Source organism: Mustela putorius, unplaced genomic scaffold (genome assembly GCF_011764305.1).
Source record: "Mustela putorius furo isolate JIRA1106 unplaced genomic scaffold, ASM1176430v1.1 tig00003909_pilon_pilon_pilon, whole genome shotgun sequence".
NCBI lineage: Eukaryota > Metazoa > Chordata > Mammalia > Carnivora > Mustelidae > Mustela > Mustela putorius.
In genome coordinates this window covers 5,103,754-5,127,592 of record NW_025422057.1, presented here as the reverse complement: position 1 = coordinate 5,127,592, position 23,839 = coordinate 5,103,754, and the positions used below count along the sequence as shown (strand labels likewise).

General features: G+C 46.8%; 2 protein-coding genes across 5 annotated transcripts in view; one reads left to right on the top strand and one right to left on the bottom strand.

Moving 5' to 3' along the window:
- The window catches only part of DOCK1 (dedicator of cytokinesis 1), a 497,269-nt gene that overhangs the window by 209,390 nt on the left and 264,040 nt on the right, over positions 1-23,839 (top strand). The gene's annotated exons all lie outside the window — the stretch shown is intronic.
- Positions 1-23,839, bottom strand: part of INSYN2A (inhibitory synaptic factor 2A) — a 57,615-nt gene that overhangs the window by 13,895 nt on the left and 19,881 nt on the right. For both annotated transcript variants that reach the window (XM_004751722.3, XM_004751723.3), the window contains one exon: positions 3,907-3,978. In XM_004751722.3, the coding sequence (XP_004751779.1) occupies positions 3,907-3,978 (72 nt within the window). The remainder of the gene's footprint in view (positions 1-3,906; positions 3,979-23,839) is intronic.

The window sequence follows — 23,839 nt, the reverse complement described above, 5'->3', positions numbered from 1 at the left end:
ACTTGAGGCATCCCGCGGGTAAGACAAGGACAGCGGCTGTGATGGTGGTACGGGGACTCCTCGGGATTGTGGGATCGTGCCGAGGTCCAAGGCGCAGGCTCTGGTGTCCGAGGGCTTGGGGGCCAGAGCCATGTTTGGAACCAAGGACCATGATCTTGAGCTAACTCGCCCTTGGTGATAGGACCCTCCCTCTGTTGTATGCGGGAACTGAAGGAGGACTTGCTTGCACGTTTCTTTGGTGAGAAGACACGGACCTAAGTCATAAGGCCTCTGAAATCTGGACACTTTCTTTGGCTCACTTCTGAGATGCCGGGGCTGCCCACGTGCCTTGCTGCAGGCTCCGGAGCAGGTGATTTGTCCTGCAAAAGGACTGAGTTCTGAGTGCTTTTCTACCAAAGAAACCTCTATTCTTCATGAAGCATTTGGCCTTTGAGGATCAAATCCTAGGGCTGACCTGAAACCGAGAAGTCACCTGGCCGAATTCCCCTGTGCTGGCCTTTCTCTTTTGATGAAAGGGAATCCTACCATGGGGAAGTTAGGTGTGTCCACAATGGCCAGCCATCATGAAAGACCCAGAGAGATGCGAGGCTCCCAGGAACCAGACCAATTACCTTTTGTCCTGTTCTATTAGTCTTTGGTATTCAGACAGTGTGATGGGAGCCCCCTTAACGGCTGTCCGGGGTTAGTCACCATGTGCATCCCCCCGGGATGTTACTGATGCCCACACAAGCTGTCACTCCTGGTGAATGATCCATAGCCCTCTGGTTGTCCTCTGCAGCTGTGTGCTCACCGAGAGGATGTTGTGTTGCGAATGTACAAATTCATGCCACTTGTACCCCGCATCCGAATGATGTGATTCGTTTGAATGTTGCATAAACCAGTTTAATAGCACTTGGGCAAGAGAGAATTCCTTCTGTGAGTTACCTGCTTTGGACAGAGTAGGGAGTGGCCAGATAGCAAGTGTGGAAAAGCTAGGGGCAGATCAGGATCTAGAAGTGCTGTGAACTCAGATCCCTCACATGGTGGTTCATGGGTAATCACTAGGAGCTCGAGCATGAGGCCCACATTCACAGAAGGCATCTGGGCTGCCCCCCTCAAAAGTCTAGCATACCTTTAAATCAGCCACACGGAAGATCTCAATTTATACGATTCAGATTCAGTTAACAGGTTAAGTGCATGAGTTCCCTTTTGACTGGGTTTGGGTTAGCTGACTAGCAGTGAGCTTTACTTGTCTTAGCATCCACGGAGCTGGAGCTCGGAGAACTCTGGTCCAACCTCAGTAACCAGGGCACACAGTGTCACATTTTTCTTTTGTGACCTGTAACCTTGTGACCTGTAACCTTGTGCAGGTTAGCAACAGTTAAATTGCCATGATTTCTAATGTAAAATGAGAGGAAGATTGGAAAGATTGGGAGCCTGGTGAGCTGTGTGTGTTCACCTAGGTAGGGGCACTGAGCTGCATACTAGCAGCTGGTGGTCTGGACACTGTGGGGGTCCAGCTGAACTGTTGTTCCTGAGACCTCCTAAAATAATGTGTTTGCAGCACAAGTTCGGGGGCTGGGGAATTAGTGTTGCTCTCACTCTGAAGGGAGAGATTTTAAGACACTTTCCCCAAAAAGCAAGCTAACATTCCAGTTTTTGTAGCACCACCTCTCCAGGGATGCTTGGCTCTTTTAGAGGGAGGGCTTAGGGAGGGGGTGTGCCTGGCTCTGGAGGGTCCTGTCATGTGCCCCTGAAGAAGCACCCCAGGGCCTAGCCATCCCTGGGGTCACATCCCTGATGATAAAGGTCTCTGTGAGTGGAAGGGTGTTTCCCCCATTTTGTAGGAGGTAACCATAGTGATCCCAGTTGCCCAGTCCCTCTCACTGGTGAGTCTTGGTTAATTTTGGCAATTTCCTGTGATGCTGAGACACTCACGGTTCTTTCAGAAAGTGGGCCAGTAGCTGGTGTACGGGGATTCGTGCAGAAGCTGGTTGAGCCAATTCTAAATAGCAACCACTCCAAGCTAATTCCTGAAGAAGACAAATTTCTGTCCTTCACGGGCTTGTTAAATCACTTTTAATATCACTTTTAATGTAAGTTACTTCTGGATTTAGAGCTAAATTTACTTAAATTACTTCAGTTACACTGGAGAGTGCCCTAATAAATTCTTTTTTCCATCACCCACAAACTGTTAAAGGGTTTGTGCTCGTCAGGCTCACTCTGAACCTTCTCTGGAAAGCTTGCTCACTCCTGCTCTGCTGTACCCAGAGACTGGGTGAACCCTAGCTCCCAACCTAACAGAGGCCGGACAGTGAGGCTAGATGCCGGGCGCTCGACACTCCTCGCTTCTTTTCCTAATGACTAACATTAGCGAAGGGAAAATGGCCGAGTTACATCCCTTCACTGTTGATTCTAAATTCTCTTCCACAGTGTGATTGTAGTGAAAATATTCCCTCGAACCAAACCTCCCTGCAAAGGCATGGTCTCTGAGGAGGTAATTTGCCATTTGTGGGAGTTCCTGACAAACAAAATTTGCCGGGGGGCTTGCTTTCCACCTCTTCTTTGTTAAAAGTGGGAGGACAATCAGGCAGCTTGGCATGCTTTTAGAGACCTTAACCTGGCGATGGTTCTAGCAGGGCCGGCTTTGTCAACCTCGATGAATTCAATGATTCTTGTTGCGGGGCTAGCCTCTGCTTTATAGGATGTTAGTGGCATCCCTGGCCTGTACCTACTCAATGCCTGGGCACCTCTCTCATTGTGGCAGCTGAAAACGTCTCCCTTCGGACCTTGCCAGATGTCCCCTTTCAGGCCAAATTGACCTTTGTGAACGTCTGGAGTAAGGAAGTGCTAGGCTGACACCCGCTGCTTGTGTCTGCCTTTGGGTTCTCCTGCCTGGCCCCAGAGAAGGTTACCATGTGATTCAACTCTGCTTTTAAAGAGTCTGAGTCCCATGTGGGATGTTCTGCCTTGGCTGGAGATGTGTGATGGGCCCAGGAGGGTGTGGATTCAAGCTTTTTTGCTACATGGAAGACATTTACACGATCTCCCTGTCTCCTCCTTTTTGATGAAAGGATGGTGACTTTGAAGAACTTTGTAGAGGGTGTATTTGCGGTGGGGGTGTGGAGCGGAGGAGGGGACAGGATACATAACTGTGCAGTGAGAATTGTTTTGGATAATTTGGGAAGTCCACTAAAATTGTCCTGTAGGCTTTAGTTTCAACACTGAACTATATTGTAACATCTCTTACTACTCTCGCATCTTGTTTGCAAAAATTAGATTTCCGAAAAGAAAACCGAGAATAACCTCCCGGAAGGTTGTGACGACATCCGAAAATTCTAAATTTCCCTGAGAAGCCTAACATAGATTTTCCCCGTTGAAAGTTTCTGCTCTCTTCTTGTTGCTGTGAATATCCTAAATTAAAAAAACGTGATGAACCGCGGTACGGATTCCAGAAGGAATGATGTCCCAAGGGATGCCAGAGCCACGATCTGTGTGGGTTCCTAAGGAAATTAATGGCATACTGGTGCAAGCAGCCTGGGTTCTTCCACAGTATGCCTGGCACATCCAGTGTGGTTTACAGTCTTTGATTTATACCATCTGCAGGGGTCCACTTTCTGGTCTTGTGCGAACACACAGTACAGTGCTCGCGGCGGGCGATTCTGAGGGAGCAACCATCAAACTTACACCAAGTTTTGAAACCACCAAGATGTATTTGCAGGATGAGTGAGTTCAAGCTCTCCCTCATCCTGGGATTGTACACCTGGGGTTGAGTATTTAGAAGGAGCTGAGAGTTATGGTCAAGTAAGGCCCTTTACTTTGTGTCTGATATAATCATCCCAGCATGGCCCCCGATGATTCTTAAATTCGTGGGTAAACATCATTTGTCACTCATAATAGAAAAGTGGGAGGAGGAGGTTCACATACCTATAGATAATACATGCACTGTTCCTGCATGTGTCACAATTAGCTGTGTCTTGCCCCGTCCGATATGAAAGCCTACAAGATAAGAACAGGAGAGCATTACAAGTGGTGGCTGGTGGTCACTGGCTGTTACAGAGCTTTCCCAATGCCATTGCTTGTCATGGTAATGGAAACTGATTCCTGTGTGTTTCCCATTTGGCTCCTGTCTGCATTTATCATACAAAACCACTGCAACGTCTATAGCTAAGATGATAGCTAAAATAAATCCAGAATGTGAACATAAGCTACTGGGTGAAGGAGATAATCTGATTTTGCTAAAAGAGAATTGGGGGTGTTTCAATGCAGCTTTATGTTTACAGCTTTTGAAAGAAACATGGAGGGAAAACCATTGCCCGATATGCGGACTGCATGGCTTCACTTTGCCCCACAGCCTCTTGGCCTGCTGGAGTACAAGTCTGCAATCCTCGGTCTGATTTTGCCCAGCAAGCTAAGAATGGAGTTTCCATTTTAAATGGTTGGGAAAGAAAGAAGACAGAATAACAATATGTGGAAACTGTAAATTAATGAGATTTAAATTACAACGTCCATAAGGATTTTGAGAGTAAAGAAATTGTGAACAGTTTTTCCTAAGTATCTATGTGGCATCTTCCATTCTGCTTCTTGGTTTCCAGATTCCATTTATTCTCTGGCTTCAGAGAGAAAGCAGTTTACTCAGTCTTGTGGTAGAGTATCCAGTTTTGCTGTCTTGCCTTCCACTGCCCTTGTCTGCCTGGATCATCTGTGAGATCTGTCTGCCCAATGAGGCCACACAGTTTTGTGTTTTTTTGGGGTGTGTGTGGCCAGATTGGTAACTCTAGTCCTCTTAAAAAAAAAAAAAATTAGAGTATTTTTTGGGAGCGTACTGTGGAAGGTTGACTCAAAGGTTGATAAGCAGGATTTTCTTGACCAGGCCTTGACTATTTCTTGGCCTGGTCACCTCAAGGAATTGGCATTAGCAGTGCTTTCCTGCCATTTCTTGTAATAACTTCAGCTGACCTTTCTTCTCTGATATTTTTAACAGCCAGGTGTAGTTTTTCCGAATATTCCTTGGTACCCAGGGGGCAAACATGATAACCACAGCCTGTTAAATTTGTGACAGAAGAAAAGCTTCCATCTAAATTGGCTTATATATACTTAGGGGGTAAATTTACGTTCATAGAATCACTCAACGTGGGAAGAGTATGCACAGAAGGTTTTCCGTCAACGTCGATAGTCAATATTTTTATCACTTTTGCTATGTAAACTGCTCTTGTGTGTATCGTGGATTTTGAATTGAAAATAACTTTTGTTTTCCTCTCTGTATTTTGTGTTACATAAACATTTGACTAAAAGATTTCCCACTCAATGTCATGTTGTCTCAGTGAGCTTTGGTAAACTGGGGACTTGCCCTTTGAATTCTGTGTATTTTACTTATTAATCAAGTGGCCGTATTCTGCCCCAAAGTGCTGCTGATCATTGCCTGTGACCGCAGTGCATTGGGGCAAGGCCTGAAATGGTGGTGTGGCTGCGTGGGTGCTGACCTTTATCCAGCCTCACTTTTTGTGGGGCTCCTTGGCTGTGTGGGTTTGGTATTTTACTCTCCCCTTGGCTTAGTCTGTAGAGAGGAGCAGTCGAGAGCCCGTGTGCATCACAAGCTCTCCCTCCTCCTCCCCGGACATGGCCACTTTCTTACTTAGGCTTTTCCTTTTGACAGACCCCACCCGTATATTCCTCATGAACCTTCCCACCTGGCTCCAGATCAGTCAGACCCATTCCAGGGTTCCCCCGTGTCATGATGTCAACCATCTCCATTCTTCCATGCCTGATGTGTATCTAAAGGGACTTTCTCCATTAACCATATTCTGCTAGCGCTTGCCCTAAGGTCATGTCTCACTGACGTCATTCCGTACAATATTGTGCAACACTTGAGCCCGTGTCCTAGCAGTGACACAGGTGATGTGGAACGTGTCGTCACACTCTTAGATTGGGGTGCAGTTGAGGTACTGTTCTGCTTTTGTGTTGCACGAGCATATGCTAACCACCAGCCAGGGTGGCTGTTTATAGGAGCTAGGCACATGGCAGAGGTGAGGCTTTTAAAAGAAAGCAGGCAGAATCAGGGACATTTCTTAGCCCTCATCTGAGGGGCAGTTTTTCTGGGTTCTGAGGAAAATACGAATTCCAAGCTTGTAGAACCTTCCTGTCTTAGACCCCAGGAAAAATTCTGATCAAGCCTCATCAACACCAGCACCCCTTAATTGCCCAGTATTGTACAGTTCCCAAGTGTCTCACATTAAAGCCTTGGGCCCTCAAATTAATTATGGTATCCTCGTTTTAAAAAGGAAAATAGAGTAACATTTCACGTCCAGGATCTCATTATTCTTAGACCCCAGGCTGTTGATCGATTCTCTGTGATGCCTTCCTTCTACCTTGGGAAGGGTGTTCTGCATTCCGAGTAATTGGCAGCTTGGGATAGTCAGTGAGTCCAGCAATGCCAGGACAAGGGCTTCAGGTATCAGAAATGCACTTGAGGACTCTCTTCCAGGACCTTGGCATTTTTCGGTTATGCTTTCTTAAAGCATTTTCTGAAAGGACTCTACTCTTATCCCCTTCTTAAGCACACACACATTTTTTAAAAACACTGTTACAGTCAGTAAGCAAATAGTTATTAAGTGCTTATTTGGTGTTAGATTAGTTTGCTACCAAGGAGACATTTTTGAAAAAGACAAAGTCCTTGTCCTCACAAGGCTTGCAGTAGAGTGGCCAAGGCAGGCAGGCAGTGGGTGAACGCATGGATGGATGTATGGATGATTAACACATGATAACATGTGTTAATGGCTGTGAAGAGGTGGCTTTAGCTTGCTAGCACACTGAGGACATGGATTCTGAGGTGGGACCTTGATGATAATAAAGAAGGAGTCATCTGAAGACCCAGGGTTGAGTGGTGTAAGCAAGGGGACCGTCGCCTGTGAACATCCTGCAGTGGGAATGATACTGGTACGTTCGCCTGACAGAGAAAAAGGCCAGTGTGGCTAGAACAGACGTTGCATATAGGAACTGGGGAGGAGATGAGATTAGATCATGTAAAATGGGAAACACCTTGGACATTATTTTAAATTTAATGGGAAAGCCACTCTAGACTTTGTCGTATACTTGGATGAAACAGAGACGTGGAAAACACTTTTTGACTTTCTCTGACCCATGCCTCAACATCACTTTCATCCAATTTCCATTCTCTTGCTTTTTATTTACAACAAAACCCAATTTACTCAGTCCTGAGATACAGGATGGTTTGGCTGATGTCTATTGATAAGAAGCAAATGAGTCATCGCGCCTGCTTTGTATGGAGACATATCTGTGCGCACTGGTTGTTAGCTAATTTAAAAGAGAAACAGGCAGTCAGTCCTATTTCCCCTGTGTCTGCGAGGTATTTTCAGGATCTCATTGCCATGAACTTTTCTTAGAAAAAAACCCTTATGTTCCTGAGATTTTTTTTTTTAAAGGACCTTTCTTTTGTTTAAAGAATTTAAGTGTTTGGAGTCCATGAAGGCAGTTTATAGAAGGAGAGGTCAGTGGCAAATTCATTTGTGAATAAAATTGAAAGTGTTGCCCTTGTGTCATGGGGTTAAGTCATGGGCCGCCTCCAGCAGCTAACGTCAATCAAGGTATGCCTGCAAAAATTTTATTAAGCATGAGGGTGTTTTCAGTAGAGGGCTTAAGCCGTGTAATCCACTGTGCTTACTGCTTTGATAATCCATCTAATTGTCCTTGGAGCTTTCAAGCTGTAGGGTTTGGCTTCACTGATAATTTTATGGTCACATTAATAATTGTGTTACAGCATCTGAATGAATGTGTTCTCTAAATATAGATGAAACCGATAAATTCTTTCTATAGGACAGGGAACACAAAGTGCTGTTATGGAATTTCCCTAATTTTTCCTTCTCACTTGGAAGCAAGTCATAAAACCAATACTTGGAATGATTATAATTCCCACTGCCATGGAGAGGAGCAGTCCAGACTCTTTGAACTGCTGGACCAGATGCTTCTCTAGTGACAGCAGGGCTAGAGATCTTCGGTGACTCTACGTTTGGAGAAGAGAGAGCTAAGATTATTGATGTAAAAGCTGCAGAGGAAGAATGTCTTGATCAAAAATTTTAAGTTTTCCATCTTGCAAGTTACTTACTATCTTTGTAAAGCTCTCTTTCTTTTTGTTTTGAGGAGTTATACCTTATATGGGTTTATAATTCTCTGTCTGTCAGAGTGCCCAGTACACAGAGTATTTGGTTAACAGTAATGTGACCAGCTAATACAGTCCACTCTTTGGGTTCTCGTATTGAAGTTCAGTAATAGACAAATCTGATGAAAAAATTCCTACCAAGTACAAAAAGCAAGTGAAAAGTATACATTGTAAAAAGCTCTGGTCCCACTTTTTTTCCCAGTAGGAGCCCCTTTGTACCCTATGATAGGCATGCTCATTGTAACTACTTTTTTTTTTTTTTAAATACACTGATCTTTGTAGCACTCACTGTTGTCCACTGCAGTTAGTTGCCATTGGCCAGTATTCTCTGCTCTTAGCAATGTCTGAGACTAGGAAAGAACATAATATTCAGCACCAAGAACAGCACCAACCTATTGCATTCGCTTCAGACCTTTTTCTCTTCTGTTCCCTTGATTCTCTTGCTCCCATCACTCTAGAACACAGTTCTGACTGAGGAACGGACTCCAGAATCTGCAGCCTCTCCTTGCTTGATGCCCTTTTGACATTTATGATCTTGGAGGGCTTCACTGAAAGCTAAAGGAGACTAGACACGAGTTATGAGATGAATAGGGATGTAAAGAGCATGGACGTTGTGAAAACAATGGAGGAGGGAAGTGTTGCTCTGGATTTGTCCAGACAGAGGGATGAGGACAAGTGAAATTTACGTGGTTCTGGTACAGTCCAGGTGTGGAGCCATTTCCACCTCTGTTTTGTGGATTTCTTTATAAGACCTTGCTCTACTCTACAGAAAGCAAGATGAGCGTCCTTTATAGAAGACAGTGTGGAACTCTAGTTGGGGCACCCCCATCCAAACACAACACTGGGACCTCCTTTCTGGAGTGGCCTAGAATTCTCCAGGTTACCTCTGGGTGTAGTTCACCAGTTTCTCCAGTACCCCAGGCTTCTGCAGTAATCTGCTCCCATTTTTAGTTATCCTTTTCAAATGTATACGTTCGTTTGCTTATATAAAAAGGAGAAGAATGGTGCTGAATCTGGGGTTTGCAAGTCTTTGGTCATTCCTGTAGCAGAGCAACAACAAGAGGTGATGGAAAGTAGAATCAACAACAACGGCAACAAAGAAGTTAAGGCACATGGCCGAGCTTTTATAACAAAGATGTGGGGATGCGGAAGGAAGGATGGCTGCGGTGTCAGCCTGAGCTCTGCCCTGGGGGGCAGTGGCTGAAGAGCAGGGGTGTCGCTGACAGACAGCATCTGCTTTCTTGAGAATGTGTCCCAGGGCGATCTAAGATAGCAAGGCCCCAGGTGGTAGGAAAAGGTGCTGAGAAATGTCACAGAAAGGTCACTGAAAGCTTTCTTCCTGGCCAAATACCCAAGCTGCTCAGTGTCTCTGAGACCTTGAAGATAAGGCCTGAGAGGCAGGACAAACAACTCCGACCCCCTCCCAACACCCCCCGTCCCCAAAATTAATTGTTTGGTTAAAAGGTCAGGAAAGGAACACAAAACAAAACCTCTCACTGTGCCTGTTATCGGAAGCAAAGTCCAGCAAAGTCCTTCTCCATCTCGGAGAAGAATGGTTGGCAAGTAGAAATTAATCCTATAGTATTTAGCCAAAACTACTAGCACCAGATTATTGGATTGACTCTCTCCATGCTGTTCCTCCTGCCACATCCCACAACCCAATTTTCTCCTTAAGATCTTAATTTCCCAGTTGAAAATTTCCTTCTTTCATTCCTGGGTGACTATAGGTGGTTTTTGACTTCAGAAAAGCATTCTCTGAACTAATGTTGCAAGTGCATTGGCGCACAGCGTGCTGTGGGCCTGTCCCCTGGAGTCCCGCATTGGCACACCGTGCATGAGACCCTGGTCTGCACTGCTGGTCTTTTCAATGGCAGGTGATTTTCAATAAGTTCAGAATTTCTGTCGTGCAAACAGATGGTGTCTTAGGTGATGCTAAGCCCAGGGCATGGTCCTTTAATCGCGGTCTTCAAGACACGCGCATCACCTAGAGTATCTGATTGGTCACGTGGACTTAGCTCCGAGGTCTGTATTAGGGCCTTAGCTAGAGATGGTGGTTGCTGTAGAAGAGAAAATTGCATGCTCTCTACCATCAGTGATGATTTTATGCACTTGCTTAATTTATTCTTGTTTTGATCCTTCTTGTTCTTTTGGCTTTCTCACTGGATGCCAAGAAGTGTTTTTTCTACCACATTTTAGCCCAGGTTTGCGCTCCAGCTGTCCCCTTCATGATAACTGAGCCATCACTTATGTCAGCATCTTAAAAGGCTTTTTCATTTAATAGTCTCAAAGTGACTTTAATTAGAGGCATAAAGTGATACCACAACTATTGTTGGGAGAAACTAAACTTCAAAAAGTAGTCAAAGGCAGCTGTTTTCAGTGACCCCCTACTATGTTTTAAGACCACCCCTAGCAGTGGTTTTGGCTTACTCCTAAGGCTGAGTTCTCCCTAGGAATTTGCCAGATTATACTCTGAAAGTACAGTTACTTCGCATATTAGCTGTTCCATAATGAAAGTGAATTTAGACTTTCCCTGTATGTCCATGCAAACTGAACTGTATCTCTGTTTTGCATCTAAGCTACTAAATGCCAGAATTTGGGGAACATCCAATTTAATTTAGTGTTAAAAGAACTTGAAGTTGATTTTCCAAACCCAACTCCCAAGGTCGTCCGTTGATGAAAAAGAGGCAGTGCTGGCTTCAACGAGCAATGGTATGACCTGTTCCCTCTTCCCCAGAAGCTGAGAGGAGCTGTCTGTTAGCCAGTGGCCATCTTACTATGTTAGGCTGAGCAGTCCTCTGCTCATCAGTGGCCTGGGACGCCCCGCTGGCTAAGCATTTTGTGTCTTTTAGAAAGTGAGTGGTGTTTTAAAGAATGCAAAATCAATTGCCCCAGGTCTTTGTGGAACCCGTTTTCCCTTGCCTTCTGGGTGTCTGAGAGGGCTGACTGGTTGGAAGCCTTCCTGGGTTTCAGAGGAGTGGCACAGTCAACTGTGCCCCAGGTGCCTTCAGGCAGCTCCAAGTTCCATTCCTCTGCCACAATATCTGCCAGTCGATGTTGTCTTGGTACGCAGCAGTGTCCTCTGTTTACCCCGCCAACGACCTGCATGCCAGTCACAGGAGGGGTGGCCATAAAAACTGTGGCTACGTGCCCTGATGAGTGGAAGACAAGTAACAAAATTAATTGGGAAAGTAACTTGGATTCAGCAGATCTATGAGGGTTGGATTGATCTCAGATCTGGTGGCTCTTAACCTGGTTTAAATAAAACTCAGGAAGACCCATATCCATGCCTTCTGTTCAGTATCTTGAATATGGCATAATCACCAAATTATTTGTATTTTGAGAATTTTAACCAGCAGTCATTAGTTATTATATTACCGTGGTTTCTCTCTTCTTCTGCTCTTTTGCTTGTAGATACTAGTTCTGGCAGTAAGGCCAGTCCCATTACACTGCTGGTTTCCTCTGTTCATCTAGGGCTTCTTTTTGGAGAAAAGAGGTCTCGTTGACATTGAATTACATCAAACTCTTCTGTTCCACACACACTCATGTGATCCTCCAGAATACAAATGTGTATGTTCCAAGCGTCCCTTGTGTAAAAAATAGAGTTGTCCCGGCTGACTCCCCTAAAGGAGATCTATTTTTGGAATTTCACGCTAGAAGGGAGGAGCGATCTCCTATTATTAAGCTGATGGTTAGATTATGTAGCACTCTCTAGTGGAGTGGCAGGATAGCTATGAAGTCCCTGGAGCCTGGGAACCCCAACACCATTTTGGCTTGTTGGAAAGTGTGCTGTGGTCAGACAGATTACTAAGAAATGATGTTTTTATAGCACAGCACATAGATGGGGTGATTCTTTCTTCCCATTTGTCTCCACCTTCATTTCTTCCTTCCTCCCCCGTCCTTCCTTCGCTCCGCTCCTCTCCTCTCCTCCCCTCTCCTTCTCTGTCTTTCCTTCCCTTCCTTCCTTCCTTCCTTCCTTCTTGCTACTTTGAAATATCTTTTACTGTTTAAATAGGGGTATTTATTTATATATAAATATTGCCTTTCTGTACTTTCAACTGATGAAATGTTTTCTCCCTTAATCAAAATTACAGCGAGTAAGTATAAACACTTTTAAGTTAATAAATATGTATAAGTTGATCTCTTTATTTTTTCAGATTCAATTAACATATAATGTATTATTACTCGTTTCAGAGGTGGAGGTCAGTGATTGATGAGTCTCATGTATCACACCCAGTGCTCATTCCATCCTGTGCCCCTCTTCGTGCCCGTCACCCCATCTCCTAGCCCTGCCCCTCCAGCAGCCCCCAGTTTCTTTCCTATGGTTAAGAGTCTCTTGTGGTTTGTCTTTCTGTCGATTACGTCTTGTGGTTTTTTTTTTCTTCTTCTCCTGTGAGCCTCTTTCTTTTTTCTCAGATTCCACAGGGTAAAGTTCTCAACGTTGTTCACAGCCTGTTCCCCAGAGCTGGGAGTGGAGACGTTGATCCTTGAAGGAGCAGCTCCCCATGCGAGCCCCGTGTCATCTTAGTAAACACATCCTATGACCGAATCCTGCTTATTTCTGCTTCATCTTCTGGTTGTGAGACCTTAACGGGTTTGGCCACAGATGCGCCCGGACAGCAAGCCGGCCTGCAGCCTGGTTGCATGGTCACAGCTCATGGAGCTCTTCCTCGGCGTCAGCCTGGCGCTGGGCCTGTTCCAGGGAGAAGTTGCTTGGGTGACTAAAACAGTCCTTGCCCGCAAGACACCGAGCATCTAGAGGACATATGTTTCCAATAGGAAGGAGCTGCTTCTTTGCTGACCTAGGAGAGATGTAGATCTATTTCTGGGGACAGTTTCTGCGCTCATTCAAACGCACGTCTTGTTCTGGCCCAGATGCTCTGTTCCCTCATAGGCTGCTGGCAGGTTCCCAGCACTGTGCTGGTGGCTCTTTTGCAGCCGTTTTTCAGTGGATTATGATGGTGTGATGAGGTGTTTCTGTCCCACATGACTGAGAGTATCTTGGTGGCCCCAGATTTATCTGCCCAGTCCTGGCTCTGAGTTCACAAGCACTTTCCGTGGAGCAGAGGGCTTGAGGTGTCCATCGTAAATAACCTGTTTCTTGCGTGACTCTTGGAAAGTGAGTACTGTGCCTCTCTGCTTTCAGCCTTTCCACAGGATTTATCAGGTGGAACGTGCCAAACATTTTAGTCATTATTTTGCTTTCAGGTCCACCCCCTCCCCCGCATCATGTCAGCACCACGGGGGCAGATATTTTTGTCTGTCTGTCCTTGATGAACGTTCAGGGCTCACGTTGGATAATGAGTGAGAAAATGAGGCAATAGGGGAATGAATGAATGAAGAATCTGGATGAGCTCCTGCTGGGTTAACTGACCTCATACCCTGTGCTTCCAAAATGAAAATAGGACGGTCAGCTTTGCGCGGCTTCCAGCTGGATCAGGTGAGAGCATCTGTCTCAAAGTATTAACATTATCCTGTCTTAAATTTCCCAACAAGTGGAAAAGGTCAGTCAGCTTCTGCTTCCCGAACCCAGATATTAAAATAAATGGCTCAGCCCGCTGCTCCGCCAGCCCCTCCTCATCCCCGGGAAGTGTGTCTTCTTTATCTCAGAAGCAGTCCTAGTGACGGAATGTCCATGTGAAACAAACACCTGATTAATAATGAATGCAGGTGCTTTCTTTACATGGTGTTGACCAATTCAAGTTTACTGGCCAAGCAGCTCCCCCAGTGTGGTGACCCTATAATTCTCAGGAGGCTGTGGCTTGTAGGGAAGCTTGCAATGCTTTTTCTCCTTCTAAAGAGAAACAGAGTGGTGGCCAGTGGAGGCTCATGGCAGCCGGCGTGACGCTTTAAGCATGCAGGAGACCCTGGGGGCCAGCTGGTGTCCCTTGCTTCTCCCTTGGCGCTCTGCTGCACCCCGCAGGGCCTCCCTCCTCTCCCTAAGGCTCTGCTTCATCTTCCTGCTCACTTCCCTTTACACAGCGCCCCGCGTGACAAAGAACTAGGAATATATTACTATTATTACTATTATTATTATTACATATCCATTATTATTACTGTCAGAAATACACGCAGACTTGGACAGAGACAGACACAGAGATAAACACTATTATTAGGGCAGGCCTTCTCTCTTTAGAGTCTTATCATCATATTTCCATGATATAAAATCATCATAGGTAGAAACTGGGGAAGATAGTAATTTTTATTTTGTGCGTGGACTGCCTGGTTATGTTACAGACAGGGCAAAGCCTTCTTATATTCCTAAGTTGCAAAATGGTAACCATGATGACAAACAAGTCCCTCACCCCAAAGGGCACCAGGAGTAGCTTTTAATAAGGAAAACAACTTTTTAGGGCTGAGCTGAGGCTGAGTTGATTAACTTGTTTTCCTGGAAGACAGATAAAGCTTAAGCGATAATTTATTGAATATTGATGAAAATGAATTATGGTGGCAGTGGCTACCGAGCTAAAATGAGAATAGGGATCTGGGTATGTTGTCCTAAAGCAGAACTCGTTCTGGCTTGCCGTGCTCTGCCATGCTAGTTCTCTTCCATAGAGTCTGACTTCCAGAGGTTTTAATCTGAAAGCATTTGTGTGCATTTGCTGGTACTTCTGATCATAAATATCCATGGAGCCCTTCATGTTTGATGTACGGTTTCTTTTGATCTGTTTTTTATTTTTTTTTTTTTTAGAACAGTTAATTTTGAATCAGAACTTACTGTTTTTGAAGCATCTGCATTGTCTTGAAAGTCTGACCTTGTGCTGCTTTGTTTTTTAAACAATCGCTTCAGAGCTCTTGCAGTTGAAGATAAAATCTTTAACTTTTGGTGTCATCATTTATAAGATTCTTGAGGTCCAATTATGAGGCTTTGATCTGGGCAGATAGTTTAGTGCCCTAACCAATGAGATGTCGAGAGAAAAAACTGACTCCATTTTTGATGCCCAGGACCTCGACTCTCATAAATGTCCTTTCAGATGTGACCTTTAGAATACATGCATGCTTGTTTTTGTTGCATTGAAAACTTTTTCCTCCAACTTGTGGTTCATGTGAATTTAGCCATGTATTTGAGGAAAGCAGAGCCAGTGGGGCACCCGGCACCCAGCAGTCACTCACTGAGCCACTGATGTGACAGATGGTACCTTAAGGCCTTGAAGAGTCCTCTCCAGGGATGTTGCCTACGGATAGATTTTGTGCTTGCCACTCAGGTCCCTGAACTTCAAGATCAATGGTTCTGATTTTTTTTTTTTTCCTAAATTACCTCACAGAGGACATTCCTCTTACTGATTATGAATCCTTGAAAACATGCCTTAGTACTGGGATCCCTTTAAAAGGTGCTTTCTGCTTTCTTCAGAAAATAAGTTTGTAAAGATCTCACAAGCTCTGGACACAAGAACCCCTTAGTCCCTTCAAGTTAAAGGAAAAATCCAGATGTGCAGTAGCAATGAACATGCTTGCTTTTTAATTCTGTGTGGATACAGCAGGTTTGCCATTCTTCGAGGGTGAGATGGTGGGCACTTGGGCCCAGTAGAGATCGAGCTGGGAAGTCTGCCTTTGCCATTTCTCAGAGCCTTCTGACCTTGGGGATGTCACCATGCAGAGCCAGGCTTTACTTTTCTGGTGCAGAGAATCCCTACCTTCAGTGTTATTTTGAGCATTCTGTGAAACCGTGCAGAATGTTTGCCTATTGGAGGTGCTCAAAATAGATGGACATCGTGGGTGTAGTGCCCACTTCCCTGAACTCTTCCACAGATCCAGTGGGCAACAGAACTTAAAGCCGTTTTTGCAGAGCCTAGGAGAATTTGTATTGGATTTGAAAACGAGAACATGTATTTCATCTCTTAAAAAAAAAAATAAACCCCAATTCTGGGATACAAATCCATAAATGTTCATGTCATGCCTTGAACTGCTCATTTTATCTGCAAATGCGGGTCTGGATTGCCTAGGAAGTCTGTGGTGAGGCATTCATTCACCTACCAACTTAAAAGGCCAGGGAGATATTTGAAATCTGTTTTGTCATTCTGCACAGGAAGATTATTTAAATTACATTTTCAAGTAGGTGTGATACCCACATGAAGCCCAGAGCAAGAATTTGGAATGTGTTTTATATTCTTACAAATGTATTTGCTCCATTTTTCACATTAAGCGTGGAAAAGCTTATTATTTTTGAAGAACTTAAAAAAAAAGTGTTTATAAAGTTCTGTAAATATAAGCTGTACAAAAGACTCACTGTGGTCCTGTGCGTTAAGGGAAGAGAATGCTGGATGGTACGTGATCTGTGCCTCCATTGCAGAATCACAAAACAAAACTTACACTTAAGGGTTTAAACTTGAATATTTGATCCCAAGTACATAAAAGCCATTGGTTGCAGCAGAAAAAGAAAATGGAAAGGTATTTCTGAAATCTGTTCAAAGGATGACCGCCGAGAAGGATAGACACCAGTTCAAGCCGGTGTTGCAGGTGAAGAGATGAGAAGTATAGAGTCAGTAGACAGAAAACACTGCGGCGGGATCCCTGGACGCACTTACTGAAGGCCGCCCGCAGACAGGGCTCTGTTGCTTGATTCTGTGTCTCTCTCTGTCAACTTTTATATAAGGCAGTGGCTGAAGTCACCCTGTTGGGAGGCCTCTCTGGAGCAATTGTTCTTAGAGCAGAAGGGAGCTGCGAGATCCCCTGTGTCCCCTGGACTGTCCTGCTTTCTTAGGGGAACAGGGAGCTGGGAGAGGCCCAGCCAGGAGGAGCCGGGGAACATGTTTCCTGACTCCGCAGTCTGCCTTGCCCACGATGCTGGATCTGCCTGGCCTATGCGCGTCTCTGAAAACGAACATGGAGCTAATGTCTCCCTTTGTAATCCCCCTGCCTTGTAGCTTTCAGAACGAAACCAGCCTTTATCAGAAAGCAGGAGGATCTCTCACTTGAAAGGTTTAGGCCTGCCCCTTGCTTCACCTCCCCACACTGAGAACCTGGAAGGCTCCTTCTCAGTCACAAAGTAACCTGGAAGGAGGGTTGCTGAGACCAAAGACAGCCCTTGGCTGAGAGCCTTGTCCTCTGTGTTTGAGAAACCCATGAGGCCAGTATGCTCAGTGCTCCCTTACCAAGTCGCAAGCTGAAGTTCGGAGAGGTTAATCACCTTGCCTAAGCACAGCTAGGGGAGAGAGAGGCCGAGCAAAGTTGCCAGCTCGGGACCGGCTGACTGCAGGGCCCCAGTCGCTCCGCTCGGCTACGCTCCTGGATCTCACTCCTGGAAAATGGCACAACGAAGTGAGCAGGAGGCAGACCTCGGCCGGCCGGCTGGAACGTTTGAGTGACGACAAATGTGCAGAGACACCGAAACTGATTTATCAAGAAGATTAGGAAATGAAGTGCTGACATTTTCATCCTGTTCAGATAGGGAGCGCAGAGAGGGCCGGGAGGGCCTTGGCAGGAATGAGGACCTTTTCGCTCCTGATCTCCGTGCTGGGTGCTGCTTTCCCTTTGCTGCTCACAGTCTCCTGCGTTTCTGTGCTGCATCGTGCCAGACGCCTGGGAAGTCCGCACACGGCCTTCATCCCAGAAGAGACCCAAAGTGCTGTGTGCAGAACCGCTAACGCAACCCACCTCCCCTCTTCAAAAGGGGGCCATGCCAGCTAAGCAGGTGGAAAACTTCCATCTCAGTCAGTGGGTGGGTTCTGGCCACAACAAGCCCAGCATCCCTCCAGAGTGTGCTCTGGCACACTGAGACGGGCCTGCCTTACTGTGCCCAGCTTCTCGCTCTGCTCTAGCAGGCGGGCTCTGGGAAATTCCATCACAAGCTCCCACGGAGACCTTGATGATTCCCGTGTTCGAGGCCTGGCTGCCGACGCAGCAGGGCATGGGTTTCCATGGGGGTCTTTCTGCTCTGGGACTTCAACTGTCCCTTTGCGCTTCCTCTGTAATTGCGTTGCAGTGTTTGTGCTCTGAGGGCATAGGTGGTGAAGGAAACTTCGGAGACATTTCTGCTTCCCTGATGGGCCCTTCTGAACGGTGTCCGATTCCGAGTGATCTGTCAATACAGGGTCATAGAAGATGAAGCACGGGTATCATTTCTGTCCATGGGCCATCAGTATCTGGGTGAGAGCAAGTCATGGCCCACAATTCTGTGCTGTGACGACCTCTTCTTTGTGCTGGTGGGAAAGTGAGACCTTTCTCATGTTTTCAAGACCTGCTGTCGCCGTCATATATGTATTATATGTACAAATTACATAGCTGTGGGTAACACACGTGGAGTTTGCAGGCAGGAGGCCAAAGTTTGTGTGGGCTGAGGATGAACAGTCAGGTGGAGGCTTGGCCAAACTGATTGTCAGTGACCTGGGAACGCTTCAGAGGGGGACCTGAGCTCATGTGACTTGTAGCCCCTCCTTGCCTGGCACAGGGCTCAACACACAGGAGACTCTTGTTAGAGGCCTTCTGAACAGGCACATGAATGGTCCCTCTGTCTGGCGGTCCCGCACCCATCCTCTGACCCGGGTTTCCGTTGAGCAAATGTGGTCCCATTCACAAGATCGTGTGGCACAAGTCAGCATACCCTGCCTGTGGCCCAGATCTGGCTCCTTGGCTTTTCTGTGCGCAGTTCTGTGGGAACAGAGGAGAGCCATTCTCTTCTGTGCACATACTGTCCATGGCTCCTTTCGTGATACAGCGGCAGAGCTGAATTGTTGGAAGAGAGACGGTGTGGCCTTCAAATCCAAAAATATTTACTATCTGGCCTTTTATAGATAAAGTGTGCCAACATCTGCCAGGTCGAAAGGTGACGCTGAAGTCTTCAAATAACCATAGATCCCAAAAGGCTGATTTTTTCCCCCCCTAGATGTGAGTGTCTGCACATACCTTCACCTGCTGTGTGCTCAGCCCCCTTGCTTTAGTGATTAAAAGGAAAGCAAAGCTGGGCCAACAACACAGGACTCCTTGCTGGGTTTGCATGGACTTGTTGCTGCCCTCAGCTCTTTATTCCTACCTCTTTTGTCTTCAAAGTCACTGTGAGCACTGTCCTCAAAGGGCCCCTGGTCGAGGGGGGATTCCCTTGGCTTGTTGCTAGTCCCATGTGCCCTGGACCTCACATCGCGGAGAAATACTCTTTCTTGGGGAGGTTGAACCAGCTGGACAGGACCCCGGGAGCCATAGCAGGGAGGAGCGGGAGACCAGATCACCGGGTTCATAGCCTGCCTGCAAGCTGCTGGGGTCCTTGGGCTGTTGAGGCTTCGCTGCTTTTAACTGATGGTCTCACATTTGCTCTCAGTACAGCTGCAAAGCCTCTGGCTTCCAGGTTTCATCTCTGCCCATCCATCACATTTGACAGCCCAGAATGGCCCAGGTCCTCCTCTCTCGCTGCCTCTCCCAGCAGCCACGCCGGCAGGTAACACCCCTCTGACACGGGGAGAGATGTGACCGGCCAAAGAGGCTACTTGACTCCGGGCAACAGCCGATCCTGCCGTCACGCACGATAGCTCATGTCAAGCTGCTCATGTAGTTTTCGGGTCTTCTCTGCATTGCCGATTCTCATTAGGCTGTCACTTGACCCCCAAACGCACAAAGACACTCAGAGTGTGGGAGTGCAGTCCTGGAAGTAAATAACCATCTCCTCGTGCAGCGCCCGTCGCAGTTGCTGGTGAGTGCACACTTAGAACCTGCAGCCAGTGCGTCAGAGGGTCTCCTGCCCGGCCACCCCTGGCTGCTCTGGGGAATTACGGCTGTTACACGAAGCAATGGGGTTTTTTAATGCAGTTCCCTGTTCGCCTGGTTCCCAGCCGTCAGCGACTACATTAGTGGCCTAGTGAGGCAGCCTGTGTGACCCTGAACTTCCCGGAAAGAGACAAGCATAATGCTGAGAGCTCTGAAGTAAGCAGGTGTTCATACCAGCAGTGACCAAATGCTGCCCTCCCTGCATAAAGCGAGCGATGTTTGTGAACTGCCTGAATGTTTTTATAAGGGACTGAAAGGCGTGATTTTGAATACTTTTTGCACAGCTACCTCCTTTACGGAATGCGTCCTCTGAAATGCTCATACTAGGACATGGCCTTTCCTCCGTGCCCGCTGTGTGCTGTTTTCTGCTAGTAGTTTTGCAGACATTGTCTTTAAGCTTTTGGTAGCCTTGTCTGGTACAAGATGAAATTGGGGCTCTCTGAGATCCAGTAACTTCCCTACGCTGAGAACACTCTGCTGAGGCTTTTTGGAAATCGATATAAGTGAGATGAATGAATCACATGAAAAATAACTGGGAAGCTCCTGCACGGGGTTAGGGTTGGTGACCCAGGAATTCCTGTGCACAGAGGAGCGACTTCAGCGGGCTTGTCTGACGGACGCGATATGCAGTTTGTACAAACTCACTAGTGAAGGGAAGTCCCACAAAAAAGTTTATACCTTCAGTGTAGTTCAAGAAACGTAAGTTGGCCCATGGAGCCTCGCCACGGTCCAGGAGTGTTGCCTTCCCTGGCTCTGTCCTCCTCTCCCACACCGTAGCAAGCCCGTGGCCTCACTGTGCGATGTGGGTGTGGAGGCAGCATCTGTCACTGGGATTCGAAGTCGTGGGCTCCACAATGCACATGAGATGCCTGTGCCCACTGGGAAACCCCCACCCCCACCCCAAGCGCAGGTGAATTCTTGACAGAGCAGGATCTCTGTGCTTAATGGAGGGTGGAAGGTGAGTCCAGAAATTTTATCCAGCGCCTGCACATTCTCTACTGTTGATGGCTTTTTAAACTCTAGAATATTTTCCAAGGAAAGCTCTGCTGATCTTTTTAACTTGGTCATGAAATTCTTTGTCATGTTACATAATGACTGTATAATAATCTGTAAAAGTAGAGTGGGTTTTCCTGTTCTTTTACTGTGAGATGCAAAGAGAACACCTCATTCCCTGGCTCACATAAGGTACGTGAAGTAAGCCTTCCTCTAGAGTGACCCTCCTGCGTCATGCCCATCAGGGGCACGGTCTGGTGCTCGGAGGAGCAAAATGGTAAAGTTTCAGGGTTTTGTGACCTGGATGAAGGTGGCCACGGTAGCAATATTTACACCATGGAAATCAGCAAATGCTATTCATCCCCATCCCCCCTTGATAAAGAGGTACCAGCACACCTGTCTTTCACCCTCTGCTCTGTGATGGCGTCAGGCACCCAGGAGAAGGACGGAGAAAGAGCTTACCCCTTCTGTGTGCAGCTGCGAGGCTGCTGTCCCCTCACATTCTGACATAGACAAGAGTGGTGGAAATAGGAGTTTTGGCAAAATTAATGGCCTCAGGCACTGGCAAGAGGGGCGACCTTCAGGGTGGCCTTGGGGTTTGAAACCGCTTGACTCACTGTGATCTGAGTCCAGAGGGCTCAGAGACAGGTGGGAAGGAAGGTTCTGGAACGGCTGTGGAATATGGACCTTTCTGCCGCGAGCTGTACTGCGGCAGGCAGCAGCTGAGCTAGGGATTGATTTTAAAGTCATCTCTTGCCTTGATCAGTGCTGCTCAGTCCTCACACAGTTAGTAGCCAGGCACTGTGCCCCGTTTTGGGAAGACCAGGCTGAAGGCCTTCTTGTGAGGATGGCAGTGCTCTGTGTTCTGTGCAGTAACCAGTCATTACATATGGCTCTCAGGCACCTGAGATGTTGTCTGTATGGCTGAAGAACTGCAGTCAAATGCTCTACCACTGAGCTATACCCCCTGTATGGCTGAAGAACTGAAATTACAATTGTAATTCATCTGAATCTGAATTTCAGTAGCCCTTTGTGGCTGGTGGGTACTGCAATGGACCGAGAAGCTCCGGGGTTGTAGGAAGAATACTGATGGCAGCCTGTGTGCTGGGAGTGTGGAGGGTACATTCATCACACTGGACTCAGATGTGGGCTGCTAAGTGTTCCCCAAACCCCACCGTCTTTGACCAACCCGACTAATTAATACTCATGCCACCACAGATCTTAACCCATTCAGATGCACCTGGCACTGCATTGGAAAGTCACCCCACATCATCATCCCCCTCCATCTGCAGGCTGAGTGATGATCTCCAACTTAGAGATGAAGCAGTGGGGCACAGAGGGGTGTAGCCCTTGTCCCGTGTCCTCAGAGTCAGAATTTCCACCTAAAGGTGTCTCAGAAAGTGCAGAAGCAGTGTGTCCCCTGGCAGGGCTGCAGAGAACCTAGAAGCTCCCATTGAAAACAGATCTCTACACTCATTCGAATAGCGTAAGGAGCCTACAGCTCACCGTGGTTCTCCTTTCCTGGGTGTTCGCGGGTGTTCAGCCGCCTCAGCAGGGTTTTCGTTTGGCACCTGCCCGGTGAGCACACACAGTCCTCTAGCATATGCATTTGGCTTTATCCCATTTGGTCAGTTTTTTCCCCAGCAAGTAATGTTGATATCTTTCTATGTTGCTGTCTGATTTCAGTCACTACGAGCTGTACTGAAGTCAGCAATCAGGTCCCTATTTGGCCTTAGAATTCTGTGTGGTGTGGTCTCCTGATCTGCCAATCCTGTGTACACCCACCTGAGTATGTTGCTTTGGGATGTGTACATATTCAAGTCTAATAAATGATTGAAATGGGATGAAAATGGAAATGGACACCCAAGACTGAAAGAGGCCTTTTGAAAACATTCTGTAATGTTAGGTTACCCCTCATTGGCCAGCAGCTGAATACCATCGAGTGGAAACTGTGCTCTGTCCGGGGGGCTGGAGGCATTAGGGATCATCTCCCTTGTAGATGGGCCACCTACACTGTGCTGGAGAAACAGAAACCAGGGCCAGAGCCTGCACCAGGCACCTTGCCTCTGGAGCCACGGCCCACGTAAGCCTCACCTGCTGCCTTGGGCAGTAGAAACTGTCTCCTCTCCCTTGTTTGCAGTACACAAACACTGTATAACTGAACCACAGAAATCCTCTTGAGAAAACTGCTGGTTCCTGGTGATTTGCTGCCCTGATGATGCATTTCTTGGCTTCCGTTCACACTGGCTGCTAGCTCACTTAACAAGGGGGAGGGCCCCCAGGATGGGGAACTAACCCCATGAGGCAGCAAGGCCCTCCCTCAGATCCCACCTCTGGATCAGGGGTGGCAGGGAATCCAGACAGTGTCCAGGAGAAATGGGAAGTAGAAAACCTGGCAGTCAAGACGAGGGCCAGTCAGCTGTGGGCACGGTTTTGAGAAGCTTGGAACTAGAACAGTGCTGGCACTTTGTTTTCAGCGAAGCACACTGCCAGGCCCCCATGAGCCTTCCTAGCTGAGGGGCTCTAGGCTAGCATCCCTCCGTTAGGTCATTTACTTTTAAATTTGCCACTGCACAATTTCAAGTTCAAAAGATGGGAAACAAAGTTTAGCGATCTGTTATCAAGGCTGGATGGTTCTGGCTGCCTACTGGGTATGATTCCTTCTGTAGCCCAGCTGCACACGAGACACTCAGGAGGAAAGGCATGTCTCCTAATCACACACGGAGAGGCCTTGCCTGAGGGCAGGCATTGCTTCTAGGAGCTCCATAGCGGGACCCAGAAACATATCCTCTATTGTGTGAAGCCTTGTATAGTCCTGAATATCAATGTTATTCTAATGATTTAATAAAACCAAGTCAGCATTTGCTTTGCACAATGTCATTTCAGTTCTTTCTTTTTTCTTCCCTAATACGACTCCTAAGAGGCGAGTAGTTTCTTGGATATTTTGGGCTGGCGCACCTGTTGCACTGCCTTCCTAGCATGAACTTTTCGTTCTAAGAC